Genomic DNA, 20,064 nt, shown 5'->3' on the forward strand with positions numbered 1-20,064 from the left:
TTTTTTTTTTTTTTTTTTTTTTGATCCAAGTGCCCCAAAAACACACCCGGCTTTTCTGATTAATTACCCTGGAGATGAAAAAAGCAGAAAACCAAGACATGAAAACTATTGTCAAACTTCTTCTTTTTTTTGGGTCAAAATTGGCAAACTGCACTGATTATTTCTGTGTGAAGAGAAGACACTGTATTATTAGTTCATCCACAAAAGCATAGTGCTTTCTTGGTGGCATTACGACCTTCATCATTTCATCAGAATTAGATATGATCCGGCCCATGATGCCAAGAACTTCAAAGTCATGGATCACTTCGCCAAACATCTTGCTCTAAGAAATAAAGGCAATGGACAATGTCATACTTTAATCATATTTTACACATCTGAAAATTATTAAAGACGTAAATTTGACGGAATTTTTAAAAAATCTGAAAATCAATCATGGTTTGGTAATCAATGATCTTTTTCAAAAACTGAAGATTTTGTTTTGATATGACAACAAATCGAAATGAATCAAACCGGAATTAGACTTATCATTCGATATAAATCAAACCGGAATTAGACTTATCATTCGATATAAACCGGAATTAGACCTAACCATTCCATATGAACAATAGAAGACGACGGCTTATTAAAAAAAAGGTGTGAGCCATCTCAAATGGACCCAAGTCAAACAAAACTCAGCACTTGATTAATGTGATTAACATTTTATTATCAATCTAAATACAATGTCATGCATGTTCCATGTTTCACGTTTAATAGTTCTATTAGAGAATAAAATAATAAACAAAAATGGATGTGTGAAGTATGAAACCTACTTTCTCCTTTTAAATTCAGTCCCCCTTTTTTTTTTTTGGGTAAATGCAGTCCTTGAATGCCCCCTTTGGTGTGTATGCTTCCAAGTAATGGTGTTATAAAAATCAAGCCCCGCCCCACAGTCTTCTTCCTGTTTCTCTCCTAACGCACGAGACATTTGACATTTTAACACCATGTTTTGTCCCACCTCTTCCAACATTTAAAGTGGACGTGGGCCACCTCCATTTGAACTTTTAAGATGAGATGGACCAGCCCAATAATACATGTTCTAGGGTTTTTATTTATTTAATAAAACGATTTGACGTTCATAAATATAGTGACGGACACGGTCTGAATTGGATCAGTTTTATTTTAGAATTACAACTGAATCAATTATAATGTGGCGGTTTCTTCGATTCCAGTTTTGCAAAAATCATTCAAGAAACTGAACCGAACTAAATTAATATTTGACGATTTAATTAGAATTAAACCAATGTAAAATATGTTATTTACATATTAACTTTAAGAATAAATAAGTCAATCGTCAACATGTTGAATGGTATTTAGGATAAATTCAAATGTTTTAAGTTCGAACTCGCACGAACATAAATAAATTTATGTTTACGTTAGAGATGCAAGTAATTATACCTATTTGAGCTTTATCTTAAGATAATTGGGTGGTTGTAAGGATTATTCTTTATTAATAAAGAAGAAGAAAAAGAGTGGGTTGGCAACTTGGCATGATCCTTCACAATATCTTATAGGTTAATGAGGGGATGTCTTCCACTGGATTTTCTTTTTCTTTTCCAGGAGGAGTCCTTGCCCTGCAGCTTATTTAACGTTTTTTAGCTGGAAAATATATTCCAAAGAATCATGGAATTTGGATGCTTTCTTCATTGAGAGGATCCAAATCCATATCCCTAACCAGTGGAAAGAAAAAAAAAACAAAAACAAAAAAACATATCTCATGGAGAGCTCAGCCACTAAGCCAGAGAGGTTGAATGCTAATTAATTAGTTTTAGCTGGCTAATGATCTGCACCTGTATAATTAAATTATACACTTATAGAAAGCATCCTGGTGCTTATTACTTGGGCCTCATGCTCTGCGTGGGACTAATTATATTATAATTCAAGTTGCTAGATTTAGTTGCTTGATTATATACTCAATTGGGATTAAGAATAGTGATTAATTAGCCTTGGATGAATTGGAATACGGTCAAACATAGCAGGTACGCATGTTATGATGTTCTTCCAAATTGCTTGAGTTGGATACATTATAAAATATAGAAGAGAGAGAGAGAGAGAGAGAGAGAGAGAGAGAGAGAGAGAGAGAGAGAGAGAGGTCTTCAAATAAAGCAAAGATGAATGCTGAAAGTGTTCTTGTGGTGGGTATCAAAATGTGAATCAGAAAACATTAGAATTAATCTTCTTTCCTTAACCTTCCCTTAAAACAAACATTAGGGAATATAATAGCCTTCGTTCATGTGACAAAAGAGAAAAGAGAAAACAATTGACTGGCAAATAGCAAGAGCAAGTTGGGTCAAAAGAGAATCGTATAGGGAAAAGTGAAGAATCAGTGAGCCATTTAAATTTGAAGGTACGTATCTCTGCAAAGCTGTGCATTGTACATTGTACATGGATTTGCTCTAGTTTTAAATTATATATTGTTTAAGGTAACTAATATAAACAACTAGTGGCACCGGCCCAGTTGCATTATAGATTAACTTAGCTTAGCTTCGCGTAATTATCGTTACCAGGTCCATAATCATTCTTCTACACTACGCTTGGATCTGGATCCCATGAGAATGAGATGGCTTTTCCAATTGTTAATTAGCATTTGTTTACCTTGGAGGTACCAAGTAAGAAAGAGTACAAATCCAACTATCTATGCTACACACATCGAAAGTGCGTGACTGTCATTGATGCGTGTAGAACTCATTGTCAAATAACAAATAACCTCATTTACGCACATCAACAATTAACAATCGTATTTTTAACGTTGATCTTTAAGAAGAGATGAAACCCATGTACACTACTTAGTGTTGGATTCTGAGTTTGAAAGTTTGTGGTGTTGCTTTCATACACTAGTTTTCCATAAGCAATGAAAGTTGAGCTTTTTCCCTTATTTTTTAAGCAACTTCAACTTTAAAGTTACCCTGCAATTGCAGGTTAGTTGGCCCCCAAGGACCAAGGAATTCTTGGAGCTCTACAATTCTCTTTCTAATTCAACCAACCCACTTGCCCTGTTTTGCCAATTATGATAGCCTCATTGATTGATCATATGAGTGGCTATAATCAATTATAGGGCATGGATGATTCGATCCACAGCTGGATTTTAATTTCCCATTTGTGAATAGAATAGAATAGAATAATTTCAACTTGATGGGCAAGTGAAATTACTTAATTATTTCTATTTTGGGCCTCTGGCTCTTGGGAGGTTCCCAAGTTGGAAATCTGCAAGATGTGATAAATTAAGCATTTAAATTAATCTGATATACTAATTGGATGGTTCAAGGAAGAACAAGGTTAAGCATGTATTATTAGTCTAGATGAGGTGGGGGTTGGTTTCAAGGGAATTCACATTTCTTTTTAATCTTCTTTGTCAAAGTAATGTGATTCAATGTATTTGATATGACTGACAAAATAAACATACCATATGTCATTTTCAGTCCAATTTTCAAACAACACTATAAGTCTATAGATTTCAATTCATTGTTCCCTTGTTATGACGCAGAGGGTACATACTTGGTTGACTCTAAACGATAGTTTTGAATTTTTATCATCACAAATTTAAGGGCGGCTGTAACTTGTAATTAATTTAATAATGGTTGTATATTTTTCTTGATGGCCTTAAGGGTTGTTGTAATTAGTTTCTTTCGGTTTATAATTACGAAGTTAAGTTTATCCTAAATTCAGTAATCACAAATCAGGGTAGACAAGAAATCTTTCAAGCCAATCACAATCAAATCAACCAAGTTGATTCAATATTTACACTATCAAAACTAAAACCCTAACTCATTCAAATTTGATGTTCTCTCTCTCAAAATTCTTTCATTTTCAATGGTAAAGAAGTTTTCTCAGCTATTGTACAAGCGTATAAAGTTCACTTGGATATATATATATATATAAGAGATAATAAAACATTTTATTAGTTTCGTATAAAGGGAAATAACTACCAAACTGGTGAATAAATGAATTGATTTGGCTGAGTGTTTGGTTTGAGACCTAACAGGGCCAGGTCGGGTCCACCTTTGCGCGTAAAATATATGTATTATTGAATAAATCTAACATAAAAGGAAATCGAAACGTACCAAGCTGGACCGCGTCCACATCTATCCAAAATAAGTAAAAGGTTATATAACTTTGACTCAATTTAACATAAAACGAAATCTAACAGCATAAAACCGGACCGCATAAGAAATTCATATTTTAAAATAAATTTAACATATTTTAAAATATTAGGGTTTTAAGAAATTTGTAGTCACTTATCGTTGGATGTAAATTCAAAGGTTCATTCATTCTTACACTTCTTTTAAGAATTTTTTTTGAACCATTTGATTAATATTCAATGATGAGTGACTACAATATCTTGAATTCCTATGGTCCAAGAGATCGAAACTGATATACATATATACAGTCCTGATATCTTGGACTCTTGGACTAAAGGAGTTCAAGAGATTTGTGGTCACTCACCGTTGGATGTAAATTCAACGGTTCACTCACTATTGCACTCCTTTTTATAAAAAAAATTTAATCATTGAATTAATATCCAACGGTGGGTGACAACAATTTTTTAAACTCCTGTGGTCCAAGAGATCAGAACTGTACATATATCTTACAACAATTTCAGTGTTGAATGGAATTCTTAGCAATCTTCCTACTTCTAAGCATCCAAAAAGTGTTTTATATTAAGCTTATTCCAATAAGAAAGCTTTGTTATCCTATAAAACCAAGACTTCTACCATAGAGAGGAGATATTTCTACATCAAATCCAAACCAAACAGCATCACACCATAACCTTGTGTCCAAACAGCCCCACTAAGCAAACCAAATACCAAAACCAAACGTCAAAAAAGCAAGTTGCGGTTTCTGGTATTCCTTGGGTGGGTGGAAGAATATTACAAAGAAACCCACTTTCATAGCCCAAATACACTGCATGTGAGTTTTCATTGCGTGTATAATCAAGTACCGAAACCTCCCATTCACAATAAAATCTCCTAGCTGACCATTACGCACCCTTCATTTCTCTCTTCCCTCGCCTCCTCTCTCTCGCTCTCTCCTTCTCTCTATCCTTTTTGCCCTATCTGATAGGGTTTTCATGTCCTTGTAAGCTCCTATCTCTCATGCATCACTGCATCCAAGCACTATACGCCGTTGTTGTAGCCTTAATCTTTTCTGGGTCTCTCTTTTTTGCTCTCTTTCGAGGGTTTTTCGGTGGAAAGCTTTGCGGGTTCGACCTCCTGGGGTTTTTTGAGCTGTACCCATGTCAAAGCTCCTTGGTTTCGCTGGTAAGCTTTCAGCTTTTTCATGTTTACGTGTTAAGTTTCAAGATTGTTGACTTACTATATTTGGGGGTTTGTTTGAAATTTGTGGTTTCAAGGCTGTTTACCTTAAATAGTTGTAGATCAGAGATGAAATTTTGTGACTTGACATGATCTAGCTTGTTGATTAGTCGGGTTTTCTGGTTTTGTTGTGAAATTCGTGCATACATGATTCAGAGTACGAGTTCTGATTTCAGTTTCATTTTTGAAATGATAGTTTAACTGTTATTGGTCATGGATCTTATTTTGCTGTAAAAAGTTTAGGACTCTTGAAGGCTTAAGTAAAATAGTTGTACGTTTGAAACCTTGAGATGGGATGTGCCTTCTGGTTCATGTATTTAATTTTAGGTTTAATCTTTTCCTCTTTTGGGTGAAATTTATTGCTTTGGATAAGTTAAATTAACGCGTCATGGATCTGATGTGAGATCTTTAATATGAATAGCTTATTGCTTTGAAAGAAAGTCTAATTTTGAATTATTTTTTTTCTCTTTTGATGTTCTATGCATATGTATTGGATTGGATCTTCATTAGTTTACTGCAAAACTGTATATAGGGATTTGTTTCATGTTAGATAACTGACGCTACTTGCAGTTACCTACCTGCCTTGTAACATAATATGAATGCTAATATTATGTTCTTGGTTAACAGGTAATGATGATTTTTGCCCTGGGGGGTCAATTTATACAAACCCCAAAGAACCTAGCCTCTTTTTGTCCCGTGGTAATCATGCGGATGTCTTTTTTACTCCTCGCAAGAGGTCTCGCATCAGTGGTCCGTTTGTTTTCAGTGAAGAAGGTTTTGAGCAGAAGAAGCCGGTGTCTATTGATGTTCTACCAGATGAATGCCTCTTTGAAATCTTTAAACGGCTACCTGGAGGTGAGGAAAGGAGTGCCTGTGCTTGTGTTTCCAAGCGCTGGCTTACACTTTTAAGTAATATCCATAGGGACGAATTCTGCAGCAACAAAACCAACCTATTGTTGAACCCTCAGGATGAGGTCACTGGAAATAAGGATCAGGAGGTTGAGAGTTGTGGATATCTTTCCAGGAGCTTGGAAGGGAAGAAGGCAACAGATGTTAGACTTGCTGCCATTGCCGTTGGAACTGCTAGTCGAGGAGGATTGGGAAAACTTACAATCCGAGGAAGCAATTCTGGTCGTGGGGTGACAAACCTTGGCCTAAGGGCGATATCCCATGGCTGTCCTTCTCTGAGGGTTCTTTCTTTGTGGAACGTGTCCTCTATTGGGGATGAAGGCTTGTGTGAGATTGCTAATCGGTGTCATATGTTAGAGAAGCTTGACCTCTCCCAATGTCCTGCAATATCTGATAAAGGTTTGGTTGCAATTGCAAAGAAGTGTCCTAATTTGACTGACTTATCACTTGAATCCTGTTCTAACATTGGGAATGAAGGTCTTCAAGCTATTGGGCAGTGCTGCCCCAATCTCAAATCCATTTCAATCAAAAACTGCCCTCTTGTTGAGGATCAGGGAATTGCTAGTTTGTTATCTTCGGTCTCTTATGTCTTGACAAAAGTGAAGCTTCAGGCGTTGGCCATCACTGATGTGTCTCTTGCTGTTATTGGACACTATGGCAAGGCTATCACCGATCTTGTCATTACCAGCATCCCCAATGTCACTGAGAGGGGTTTCTGGGTCATGGGCAATGGTCATGGGCTGCAGAAGTTGAAGTCCTTCACTGTTACATCTTGTCAAGGTGTAACAGATACTGGGCTTGAAGCAGTAGGGAAAGGCTGCCCGAATTTGAAACAGTTTTGCCTTCGCAAATGTCTATTCATTTCTGACAGTGGGTTGGTATCATTTTGCAAAGCAGCAGGATCGCTTGAGAGCCTTCATTTGGAGGAGTGCCACAGGATTACCCAGTATGGGTTTTTTGGTGCTCTTTCAACTGGTGCAAAATTGAAGGCTGTAGCATTTGTCTACTGCTTGGGACTTAAAGACCTGAACTTAGGATTGCCTGAGGTGTCTCCATGCCAATCTCTTCGATCATTGTCCATTCGTAACTGCCCTGGATTTGGGAATGCTGGCCTGGCACTGTTAGGTAGACTTTGCCCTCAACTGCAGCATGTGGACTTCAGTGGGCTTGAGGGTATAACAGATGCTGGGTTTCTCCCACTACTTGAGAACTGTGAGGCTGGCCTGGTAAAGGTTAATCTTAGTGGTTGTGTGAATGTAACAGACAAGATGGTTTCATCCATGGCTAAGCTACATGGTTGGACTCTGGAAATGGTAAATCTTGAAGGTTGTAAGATGATCAGCGATGCAGGCTTGGTAGCAATTACAGGGAACTGCCCATTGCTTAGTGACCTTGACGTCTCAAGGTGTGCAATCACCGATTTTGGAATTGCATCCCTGGCCTGTGCAGACCAGCTAAATCTGCAGATCCTCGCCATGTCAGGGTGCCCTTTAGTGTCAGACAAGAGCTTGCCTGCTTTGGTAAAAATGGGTCAGACCCTTCTGGGCTTGAATCTTCAGCACTGCAAGGCAATCAGCAGCAGCACTGTTGACCGGCTTGTGGAGCAGCTATGGCGTTGTGATATCCTTTCCTAGGCTGGGAAGAAAAGGGGTAATTGCCCACTCTGGAATCAGAATCACCACCTACAATGATGAGGGTTGAATAGTCAGGAAGTCAAGAATCGTAGTCAGCTTTTGTGAGTAACCACAGCTTATTTAGTTTTTGGGTCCATCAGCAATGGGTCTTTAGACATCAAGTTCCCCGGTTCCCTTTTCCAGGGAAAATGGCCATTTACTCCTTTTTAGCAGGTTTCCTATCATTGGAGATCTGTTCCTGGTATTTTGGCGCTCGGTAAAGGGCTGTCGCTGAATGGCCATATATCCCTGAGAATATTGCTACCGGGTTCTTGATCTAGATTGTCTTTCCAGTTCGCATTTGTCCTGGTTTTGTATTGCTAGGTGTAGGGAAGCTCTTGTTTTTGCTTGGTTATGTTTAATGCTTAGGCCAAGCTCTTTTAGGGTTCCTACCATACCTAGTTCTAAGTCTGTCGATTGTTGGTTTTTCCGAGTCGTTCACGTTTTTTTTACTTGTATTCTGTACGTGATGGTTGGGTCTTATGTTTTCCTCAAAGGGTTTAGATCAGAGTTCCGTAGTCATTGATTTGTCTAGAGGTCCTGTGTTGGGTTGCTTTTGGCAGTTCAAAGTTTTGATGCCTTGTGTTTGGGGGCTTTGGCCTTGGCAGCTTTTTATGAGTCTGCCATGACAATCCTTTTCCTTCATGGAGGGTGGAGGGATTGTTTTTTTTTTCAAGCCCCTGTTTTTCAGGCATCATTTGTTCATGAACTGTACTCTGCAACTTGTTAATTATGTAATGAACTCTGTATCTGCCCTTTGCGATGTATGCTTTGAATTATAATGAATAAAATTCTCAGTCGTGTTTTATGATATAAGATTGTGATTTTGATTTCATTTTTGTTCTACTTAGTCATTTTCTTTCCGCTCCAAGGATGCAAAAATGATGTAAGCAATTCTTGATACGGTGGAAGCTGTAAACGTGTGCCAAATTTTGTGTGCTCGCTTTATGCGAGGCTTCCTTGGCATATTAATAAATGTTTTGGACATTTCAAAAATGTGGACCATAGATTCAGCCTTTGTGGCAGAAGTCCTTGGAAGGAGAAACAGGTGTGAATAACAAAAAAGTGCAACCCAATTCAATTCAAGTTTTTCTGCGGAGGTTTGAATGGCCAATTAAACTTTTCTAAGGGAAACTGTGGAGAGAGAAATAAAGGTCAAAAAGCTTGTGGGAAGTCGACCTTTTTTTTCTTTCCTTTTTTTATCTGGCCCATGACCTTTAGTTAAAGGCACCTTCAACAAGGTTGTTTGTATATCTTGATGATGGTGGGCTTGATCTAGTTCGCATTTGCCTCTCTATAATGGTGGTTGCCCTAATTATTCTTGTCTCTATGATTGCTGTCTTGTCTTGTTCACACAAGCAAAACAAGCATTCATGGAAAGTGGAGCCTTGCTAGAATATGATGGTGGTGGTGATGGTGGTGGCAAGTGATAACCACTAATAAGAGTTTGTGCCAAATGCTTGAGAACCACATCTCTAAAAGCTTGAATTAATGTAAGTCCTGGAAATTGGAAGACAATTTTGCTTTTTGCATTTGATTTTTTTGTTGTTGCCACATAGCAGACTGCCTCTTCATGTTAATCATAGAATACCACTAGCAAGATTTTTTATTTTTTATTTTTATTTTTATTTTGGGGATTTATGATCAGTATATTTATTAAAGTGTTTAAAAATGTATATGAGCAACCAATCATTTACTCCAAAAAAGGTTATGCTGTTATCGTCTGAATCAAGTTAAAGAAGAGGATTGAGTTTTACATTCACTGTTTGCTTAGGTTGATTTCATGTTCATATCTCCATTCCAAAGCAAATCAGCTCTCTCTTCAAAAGCTTTTGATACCCTATTAGTCAATCAATGGCCGGAAGGCTGTTGTAAATTGCAAGAAAGTGGAAGAAAGTGAAGAAGAATCGAAAGAAATTGCATAGGATAAATCAAGGAAAACTGAGAAACTGAAGAAAATGCAGGAAAACTGCAAGAGACCTGGTTATCCATGCCCAAATGATGACCCGGCCCATTTCCATATCCCCTTCATTTAATGTCAGCCAGTTTTCTCTATTATAGGAAAAGGGTGTCTTGGTCTCTATGTAGCCGGTTGTGGCCTTGCGGTTGCACGGAAGTTAGCCAAGCCTTAAAAGACCAAGGCAACAACCGGATGCATAGAGACCAAGGCCACAAAAGACTCCGGTACCACGGAAGTTAACCAAGCCTTAAAAGACCAAGGCAACAACCGGATGCATAGAGACCAAGGCCACAAAAGACTCCGGTACCACGGAAGTTAACCAAGCCTTAAAAGACCAAGGCAACAACCGGATGCATAGAGACCAAGGCCACAAAAGACTCCGGTACCTCCTTGTGGTTTTTGTTTCCAACACTTAAGACTCACGTCTAAATCAAGCAAAAAGTAAACAGCTTGGCTTGTTGTAGACTATAAAACTAGCTCCATCTTGGTTTTCTCATAAATTGCACAAGCCATGGTTCAAAGTCGAAGCCATCTAACTTCGAAATTACCCTGCTTGGAGTTGAAGTAACATAAGAAAGCAAATAGTTCAGAATATTTACAACACAAAATCAGCCTTGATTGATTCCACAATTCCCAATTGTTCAACAAGACAGCTTAAACAGGATATATTTCCAAGCACGAACTATCTAACAAAAGTTTTCAAAATTTTCCCCAAGTCTTCTTCCCAATTATCTGGCCAACTAATGCAATGCTTAAACATATAAATTAGACAAAACAACCTGGCACATAGTTACATACAGTGCGGAAAACTGGAGTGCAGAATTCCAATGACAAGACCAGCAACCTTGAAAGCAAGCAAGCACACAACAACAACCATGCTGCTGACTACAGACAAGACAGACATCACAAACTATAATGCAAAATTCTTCATGCCTTCTTCGTCGAATTGATTCAGGTATAATACCTTTCTTATTTTCATAACCGGAGTCTTTTGAGGGCTCTCTCTGGTGCATCCAGTTTTGTCCATACTTTGTACTCAATGCTTCAAGGCTATAGGTTCTTCTTGAACATAGATGGGATCATGTTGCTCTTCAACCACTGTCTCGTCATCTGTATGGGGCTGTGCTTCACTTGTCTCAGCCTTCGGAACTGCCTCCTGCTCTTGGGTGTCAGATCCAGCTTCACTTTTTGCATTGGGCAAGGTGGCATTCTCCTCATTCATTGCATCAATTAAGTTGTTTTTTCCCTCATTTGTTGCCTTAGAAGTAATTTTTCGCTCATTCCCCGCATTAGGTAAAGTGGTCTTTTCAGATGGCAGTCTAGGAAGAGACTTCCGTTGTGGCTTCTTTGGATGCACAGGAGAAGGCCCTTTAGCAGAGTTCTGAGGAACTTTCTCATCCAGACTAAGTCTGCTTGATCGATCATTGGTATTACTGTTTCCTTCAGAAACTGCGGGAGGTAAGCTCTTTCTACGGCCGAGCTTGGGAGACTTGGCCCTTGTTGTTGGTATCTGCATCCATTGTAATAAAGACGTCAAGGCCAAAACAAACTTCACTAACAATCCCATATCCAATAAATAAATTAACCCTGAATGCTGTCAAATAACAGCAAAGTACAGTGAAGCAGGATTATCATGATGTCATGCTCGCTTTAACCAAAAGTAGGACTATAGGAACCCATTAGAGAAACTCTCAGATGCAACTTAGGAACTATATAATCTAAACATAAGTAGGAATTCATGTTCAGATTTTATATTAGTCAAGAAAACTGACACAGATTCCTTTTTCTCATTGCAAGGAGGTTAACAAAGAACTGAGAATCCATGTCTGGACACGTACTTCTTCATATAATTCCAGTCGACTATCAAAATGAAAACAGTGATAGCATGGTGCAGTATTGGGTACAAAGAAACTTGTTAACAAAAACCAGATATGACCAGTTGTTCCCACCAGCAAATTGAATGGGGTAAGATGATGTGTTATAATTAAGTGATTTATAACTTGTAGGATTGGCATGGTTAACATTTGCAAATTGCCAAGGATGAAGGAGGTATGAACTTAAAAGTTTAAGTGATAATAGATGCATTCTGTTCATATCATGCCTGAAATAAAAGAAAGGGTACAATACTAAAGAATAGGCAATTAACTTAAGACGAGTAAATCTACACACTAAGGGAACATTGTCCACGGATACACATGCAATTAAACTAAGAAATGTAAACAAGAATCCATGGGAAGATCTACCTAAGGAATCCATACCAATGCACGTAAGACAACTATAATGTAAGAAAACTAGCAATGCAACCAGCATGAGTCCAACAGGGGAATGGTCACTGAAGAACACGCTTGCATTACAAATCACCATTCAGAACTTTCTCAAATAATATATTTGCACACCCTGCGACTAATATATACATGATTGAAAAATGAATTCTCCAAACTAAAGCAACCAAATCAAATTCACCAGAAGACTGCCACTTACACATGAACAATAGAAAATGCACTATGCCATTTGTGATTTTAAAAAGAAATAGAATACCTTCTTTAGCTCCACCTTAGGAGGTGGAGGCTCCTGATAGAAGCTTGGCATTGGAGTTGCTTTAAAAGTCAGTTTCTTCCTGAGCATCCTAATCTCAGCTTCTAGAGTTTCCTGTAAAAGAATGGAATAATTTCAAATTAAGAACAGGTTGCATGAGCATGTTTATCGTTAAAATTGATTGAATACCACCTTAGACTTGGCTTGCAAATTATTCTTCTCCATCTCCTTTGCATGTATCTTTTCCTCGAGTTTAGTGTAGAACTGCCAAATGTAATTGTAAACATTACATTGATAACAGAAATAACGCTGGAGGACACAGCACAAAAAGAGCAGAAGATACAAACGCAGAAAGCTAACCTCTCTCCTTTTCTCAGCTCGTTCATCACACCTAAAACTGAAACCGTAGTTCGGAAGTGTACTGACCCTAGGTGGTTTCATGTCTCCTTCTGTAGGACTTCTAAGCAGCAGTTAAGGATAAATGATAAAACAATAACGAAAATCTAGACAGAAAATGTAGGAAGACCAACAGCTTTGGAAGACAATAAATGTTTAAAATGATTAGGATACAAAGAGGATTGTGATTCTCCTTCAGCCTTATTAAGGGAGTCTTTTTTCAAAGGCTTCAGCTTTGTCTTCTCCCTGTAAAAGGAAAATCACAATAAACAAATAGCTAAGTTAAGAAGTCAGTAGAGATGGTTGCCAATTTAAACATCTCAACTAGAGCTGATCACCAAAAATTACGAAGAGACAATAAAACATAAGAGATATAAGGCATTAGGGAGAGACGAAGAAATACAGCATAAGCACAAGCAGTACTCACATGGTGCCTTCAGACAATTCTGTATCGGATTTCTCAAGTTGCTGCTGCAATAAGATAGAGATTAGATACAATGATCAACAAGCACAAAGATATATAATAAAAAAACCAAACAACAAAAAAAGTTGTATCCAAATATTGGGCAAGCTGCGAGGGAAAGAAATCAAGGGTAATTATCGAATTTTACATTGGATGACTGAACCTGTCGCCCATTAAATGATCTAGTCTTGTTAGGCTGTTTTGGGCGTGAAGTTGTAGCAGCTGAACCATTTGAGACAGCAGCTGTCACCTCTCCATCATTTCCATCTTTACTTTTCTTCATCCAAACTGGCGAGACAGTCTTGGGACCAGAAGGCTTCTCATTCTTGCTCTTACCTTGACCTTTCTGCACTTTGGTTTGCTTTGAATGAAGAGAGCCTTTCACTTCCCCTTCCTGCATCACAAACACATAAATTGGCATTGCAATCAGGTCTGGAGTCATATAATTACTAAAACCAGCCAACCAAAATCCAGCATTCCCTACCTTAGCAATAGTCAAAGCAATAGTCAAACCATTTCTTTCAGGGTTGACAGTGGATTCCTCTTTGGCTTCCCCAGTAGATGAGTTATTAGTCACACCATCATCCAACTTGACGACATTTTCAATTTTCCCATTTGGAGCTGCAGTCTCGGTCGTAGTAGTTTCGCTGACAGTCCCATTTATGTTGTCTGAAACAACACCAGGTTGTCCATGAACACCATTTTGATGAGCCACCTCAAGCCCATAGGTGGCCACCAGATTATCCGAATCCATGACACACAGGAAACTACAAAAACAAAAAAGACATTATCATTTTTAAACCATAAACAGCTGAATATAGGTCATGGGTCATAAACATTCCTGCATGCTAGGACGAGAAATAACCATATGTTTAAAACTGTTATCCATAGAGGAGTTACAAGACATCTCGGACTGTAAAATATGAACTCGAATTAAGGATTTGCACATATTGCCCCATCAAACTGTTAATTATTTTCCCCCAATTTCTCAGCAACCAAACAAAGTATTCATATACTCGCTGCCCTTAGGCATCAATCAATTGAAGGAAATTCCAAAATGATTTCAATCAGAAATCAGTAGAAGAAACAGAACCAAAATGAATCTGTTCACCTCTATCCTTTGTTTTATCAAAATACACCAAGATTTAAAATTGAAAAATAAATAAATAAATACATATATAATATAATAAAATCCACATCAACCGCAAAACACAAGCGCATTTCCAGGAACAAAAATCTGTCATTTTACATTGATCTAACATAAACATGCAACAAATAATTAGTAACAGAAACCAACGATCCGTACGGTTACTGAGAAAGTGGAAAACAATAAAAATCGATAATAAGCTATCCCAAGAGCTCAAAACTCAATCTTGAAGCCGAAAACAACACAAAAGGCACACGATTCAATAGTTCCCTCACATTTTCCGCTCATTTTCTCGGCACCCAAACGGACTGTCAATGTAAAACAAGCTCAACAGTTTCCACTCACCTCGATAAGCGTGAAACAATCAAAACTCCATTAGCTCGGGCCGGACCGGAGAGATGGGTTCAAGGATCTGAGCGCCGGAGAGCAAGGGTACGACAGTGACGACGGCTGAAGCGGATCGGAGGATCCGAACCCAGAAAAGGGAGGATCTTTTCGGATTCAAAAGTCGGAGCTTTGATTTTTCCTTTTCATTTTTTTCGGGTTTAAGAAAGAAAATGCGAATAATAATAATAAAAATTCTTGTGGATTTGAAATTTGAAAGAGCGAGTTGAAGCTTATGAAATATGGAAAATGGAAAAAGAAATGAAATTATATGTGAGTTGAGTGAGTGAGTGAGTGAGAGAAGACACGGACTGAGTTATGACTCGGAGGGAGAGGTTTGTGTGTGTGTGTGCGTTTATACGATTGGGATTTAAAAACCAAATCCAGGTCAGGTCAGGTCACCGTCTCTGCCCCAACCAAATACACCCCATATACGGCTACGAATACCATACACGGTTTTACGGTTAGACGGTTTTACGTTTTCGGACAAATACAGTTTAAAGGTTAAGTAACCACCTACTTACCAAGTAACCAACCCCCACTTTCCATCTATACTTCTAGAATTTGAAGAAATATTTATTAAATATTATTATAATTTTATCTGAACGTAGGTGGAAAATCGAACTCTTTCATCATTAGAAGAAGAAATACGAGTCAATGAGGTCTAGCCCAGTGAAAATTGGCATTGTCTTCCATACAAAAGATCTCATATTCAAATTTCTATGACATCTTGGTTGTGTGAATGTGAGAAATCTCCTTCATCTGTAGTTTAAACTAACGCTTGTACTAAAAAAAATGAAGAAGAAGAAATACGAACCAATGGGGTCTAGTACAGTAGAAAATGGTATTGATTTGCATACTAGAGGTCTCATGTTAGAACCTCCATGACACCTTGATAATGCGTGTATATGAATCTTCCTTCCCCATTGTAGTTTAAACTTCCCCTTATATTAGAAGAAGAGAAAAAAAAAAAAAAAAGATATATTTTACTTGCTAGGAATTGAGGAAGCTAACTTATATCCATAAAATTTTATGTGTTGAATGAATATAGTTTTAATTTTGATATTTCAGGTTTCACTCATATTCACAATTGATATATTGTTTAAAAGGAACTCCTCTTTCAAAAAATAAATTTGAAGGTAGTGGGTACCTAATTTACTAAAAATGATGATTCATATTTCCTTTTCGTTGGTTATTTTGTTTTCAGATCATAGAGGTTTCTGATTTCTTACTTTACTTTCTCTGGTGGAAATGTGTCTCTTCTCTTCTATCACTTTCTCTTACCAATCATATGGAAAGTGCAATTATGGAAATTAATTTTCTTCCCCTCTTCTTGCCAATTATGTGATAAAATGCATTTTGCAGATCTAAAATCTTTACTTCCTAAACAAATTTAGAAATTATCACCTCTTTCTCATTCTGTGGATTTTGTGGGGACAATGACTCTTCTTTTCTTATAGTTGTTATCAAATTCAGTGTTTCTCCACTAGAAAATCAATATTTTACTCTCTATATGGAAGAACGAAAAAAAAAATTTGTTATATTATTTACATTTTTGTCTATTTTCCATTTTTTCTTCAAAAATATAAGGAAAAAAAATTTATAGGAAAATACTAGCTACATAAATAAGTTCTGTAGTATATTAGGTCACACTTGCATGGTGAAATTAATCAACGAGTTGTAATATGGGTAGACAACATTTTATATTGCATGAACTCGAGGTATAGAAATAATAAATACATACACGTGTGATGATATGAGTTAATTAGTACCACCGTCACATTGAAAACCTACTCAACTACATATCCTTTCTACATTCTCTGATCTCATTCTAATCGTGCAATGTGATTTGATGATCAAAACCGTCTATCTTCTAAGTCACCCTTTAAATGTCATCTTGAAAATAGTCCTCAAATCAGAAATGGTTTAGTCATGTAATTGTCATACAATAAAGTTTTGAATTATCACACTATTAATCAAATGGCTAAACGCTGATTTAGTTATTTTTTGCGAGAATTATATCCTTGAATGATGACCTAAAAAATGAATCATTTCTATCAACATGTCAAAATAGGAGGTGGAACTGAGAATTTTAAAAGAAAAGATGACAAAAAAAAGTAGCTTGCATTCCCCAAAAATAAAAACAAGAGAAATATTTTAAAAGTTTGTCATATTTTTTCAAATTGTAAGCCATGCTATAAGAAAATCCTAATCAATAAAGTCTGTACTTTAGAACGAGTTATCTTATTATTTGCAATTTAGCAATACAAATTTGCTCATCAGGCAATCTCTCAGTTATATCTTACTATTTTACACTTTAAAATAGTATCTCAAAATGTTACACTTGTGCCTCTACTTTCGTATGACTTGACAAGAAAAACTCCTGTCCGAACTTAAATTTTCTTGCGTGATAGAAAAAGAAAGATAGAGTGGAAGAAGAGGGGTGAGGTGAGGGGATGAGGTCGTGACAAACCGACCAATTCAGCTGAGTTGTCGGGTGTGTAAAGTAAAGAGCTGCATGCAACCGACACCTTCTTTACAGGCCAGTGGCCACCATGCGATCTGATTGTATGTAACCGAAGAAACTTCCCATTCTCTCTCTCTCTCTCTCTCTCTCTCTCTCTTTCTCTCTCGGCCGGCTCTTATTTATAGCCTAGTGTTGCAAATTCATACTTTTTCTGTGCCCAGACTTAAATATATGGATGGCATCCGCATGCATGGGCATGGCAATCTCTCATTGGCTGCATCAAAACCTTTTTTAAATTTAATTTGCTAGAGCCAAATTATTTAATGCAGAAAGAATTTATTAAAAAAAATGGAGGTGGGTTATTTTATCTTTTCAAGGCTCAGGTGAAAGGATCTCTCTCTTTATGATGAACAATATTCCGATTCCGTCAAACAACTGTAATTGACATAGCTACAATGAATATAACATACAGGGTTAGGGTGTTTTCACAACCCTAAACCCTATAACACCCAAGTTTGAATCACCCTCCTTATAAATTAGATGAATTTATAGTTTAGATTATCGTCAAAAAATGTATTCTCACTCAATAATAATTTGAATTACAAATTAACGACATGGCACATTAGAATGACAGTCTTACATTGCTTTATAAACACATAATAGTAATAATCTAAACTGGATTTTAAGATTATACAAAGGGTTAAGCAAAAGCAAAAGAGAGGGGAGAAATTAGGCAAACAAACTAGGACCTACTACAATTCAAACCACCACTTGTTTAGCAAAGCATTCTCAAGACCGAAGGAAACTTTTCTTCTTGTTTGTAACTTGCTGTGCTTTTAATATACTTTAAATAAGGATATAGTTTAAGGAACACATTGGATTAGACAGTTCACAGTTCTTTCTTATATTAAAACTAAACAATTTGCTTTTGCTTAATAGGATGTTTTACCTTTAAAGTCAAGTTGGCTGGAAAGATAAGATTTGATCCAAACGGAGTCTTCCTTGTCAACCTTGGACACCTTTGTGCGTATGCACCAAATTAGTATATGTTATCACTAACTCTGACTATATCCATTACCAAAGAGAAAATTGAACCATGTCATAATTTCTCGTAATCTTATCATAGCAACAACAACAACAACAAAATTTATTTATTTTTTAGGGGGCAAGATGTAGACCAAATTGTAATACTAAAGCAATTAGTTTGAGAGTAAGATATATTTTAATGGATCATCACAAGTCAAAAGATATATAAGAATATGATCGAGAAATTATAGGCGTGTGTATGTCATGATTAATTTACTAAATATATCAAACACCATTCAGATGCTCATCAAGCAACAAAGAAGGTGGGTGCTCCAATCCTCGCCACTTGCCCCTCTCTGCCTCGCCTCTCATAGGACTTTTATCAAACAGTTTGCCGTCATAGCATGCCTCTGTCGAAAACGACATCGTTATAGGTTATATGGAGGAGACACAAGGAAGCAGAGGTGCATGGGAGCTGGCAATGTATGCCCCCTTGTGGTTATAACTCTCCTCTCCACGACATTCTATATCATTTGCACGTGTGGTCTGTGCCCCACTAAATCCTCATTGGCTCTGCACACAGGTCAATTAGTCATAAACATAAAGGACTCTTCTTCTTCTTATATTAGGTAAGGCATGACATGATTGACTTAGAAAACCTACACATAATTTTGGTTTGTGCTTATCTCCTCCGCTCTGCCCACTGCCCTTTCTTTCTGTAACCCCAATTTTTGTACTATATATGCTTTGTATTTTGCAGTCATCAAGAACAAGGGTGTATCATGCCATTGCACCTAATTACACTTGCATTCTACATTTTCATGATGTTTTTGTAGACGAGATGGGCTGGTCTATTTTTGTCATGTGACATGTTGAGTAGTCAAACATTCTAATTGAAAAATGACTTGCGTTTGAGAAAAAAAAGTTGATCGTCAAATTTAGACACATGTCATCTTTTAACTGGATTGTTCTGCCACTCAACACTAAAATTGCATGATATAATTGGTCCCAAGTAAAATTTTCTTTTGTCGAAGTGGGAATTCTTTGATCTTGGGTTCCAATCAAATTGTGATGGTGCCTTAAACGATTGCAACTTACAAAGAGCTAGTCTTGATTTGAAATCACCTCAAGAGACTTCTTATTCTTAGGTATAATCTGTAGTTTCTTGTAAGAATATACATCTTATATGAAACTTGTATTGCTGAAAAATAATAGTTCTCACTCATTCATCATCATCATCATCCACATTAAAGAAAACTTTTCCTTTTTTTCTTAGAATGTGATTGAAAAAGACCGGAATATAAATATGGAACCTATTTTCTAGACAAAACAAAAGAAAACCTTATGCTGCTTTGCTGACTTTGGAAATACTTCTGGACTTGGTCTCACCCAGGTGAACGAACCACTGCTCAGGAATTCTTGTGGCCCAACAATGTCTTCTTTTACTATAATTCTTCTTGCCCCCTAATCACTCCCATTGGTATTGTTTTACAACATATTAATATATTTTTTTTTAGAGATATAATTTTTTAGTATTGTAACAACTTAATTAGAAGCTAGGGTTGAAGTTTTCTAACTGTTAATTCCATTGCCTGAAAGGGTTTGGAACCCCCTCTATCCCTTTGAGAGAGGGATTTCACACTCACCCACAATTATGATGTCATGAGAATTCGAACTTGAAAATTTTAATCTGTAAGTCAAGGCCCTTTTTTTATTGGATTAGACTATGTTGGCTAATTTAATGTTCATTTGATTG

General features: G+C 37.0%; 2 protein-coding genes across 3 annotated transcripts; one reads left to right on the top strand and one right to left on the bottom strand.

Moving 5' to 3' along the window:
• The first annotated feature begins 4,936 nt into the window (after positions 1-4,936).
• LOC117615901 (EIN3-binding F-box protein 1) lies at positions 4,937-8,743 on the top strand. Its single transcript, XM_034345075.1, has 2 exons — positions 4,937-5,294; positions 5,976-8,743. Exons 1-2 carry the CDS (start codon positions 5,270-5,272, stop codon positions 7,889-7,891), a joined length of 1,941 nt encoding a protein of 646 aa, XP_034200966.1. The 5' UTR covers positions 4,937-5,269; the 3' UTR covers positions 7,892-8,743.
• Positions 8,744-10,472: 1,729 nt separating this feature from the next.
• Positions 10,473-15,197, bottom strand: LOC117634870 (protein WVD2-like 6). Of its 2 annotated transcripts, none has more exons than XM_034369148.1 (9): positions 14,777-15,197; positions 13,769-14,051; positions 13,433-13,678; positions 13,249-13,289; positions 12,996-13,067; positions 12,786-12,885; positions 12,618-12,689; positions 12,429-12,539; positions 10,473-11,400 (listed from the first exon to the last, which is right to left on the bottom strand). In XM_034369148.1, the coding sequence occupies exons 2-9, from the start codon at positions 14,036-14,038 to the stop codon at positions 10,927-10,929; spliced, it is 1,386 nt and encodes a 461-aa protein (XP_034225039.1). In that variant the 5' UTR covers positions 14,039-14,051; positions 14,777-15,197; the 3' UTR covers positions 10,473-10,926. The 2 variants fall into 2 exon arrangements, with proteins under 2 accessions (XP_034225039.1, XP_034225033.1); XM_034369142.1 differs by having other exon boundaries at positions 13,249-13,292; positions 14,777-15,163.
• Positions 15,198-20,064: the final 4,867 nt, after the last annotated feature.

Source organism: Prunus dulcis, chromosome 1 (assembly GCF_902201215.1).
Source record: "Prunus dulcis chromosome 1, ALMONDv2, whole genome shotgun sequence".
NCBI classification, from domain to species: domain Eukaryota; kingdom Viridiplantae; phylum Streptophyta; class Magnoliopsida; order Rosales; family Rosaceae; genus Prunus; species Prunus dulcis.

Bases quoted from the DNA above. Each gene is read 5' to 3' on its own strand.
- LOC117615901 (XM_034345075.1), top strand. From the start codon at position 5,270: ATGTCAAAGCTCCTTGGTTTCGCTG. The intron at 5,295-5,975 runs GTAAGCTTTCAG...CTTGGTTAACAG, and splicing joins AAAGCTCCTTGGTTTCGCTG to GTAATGATGATTTTTGCCCT.
- LOC117634870 (XM_034369142.1), bottom strand. From the start codon at position 14,038: ATGGATTCGGATAATCTGGTGGCCACCTATGGGCTTGAGGTGGCTCAT. The intron at 12,540-12,617 runs GTGGTATTCAAT...ATTCTTTTACAG, and splicing joins ATTTGCAAGCCAAGTCTAAG to GAAACTCTAGAAGCTGAGAT. The intron at 11,401-12,428 runs GTATTCTATTTC...CAATGGATGCAG, and splicing joins CTAAGGTGGAGCTAAAGAAG to ATACCAACAACAAGGGCCAA.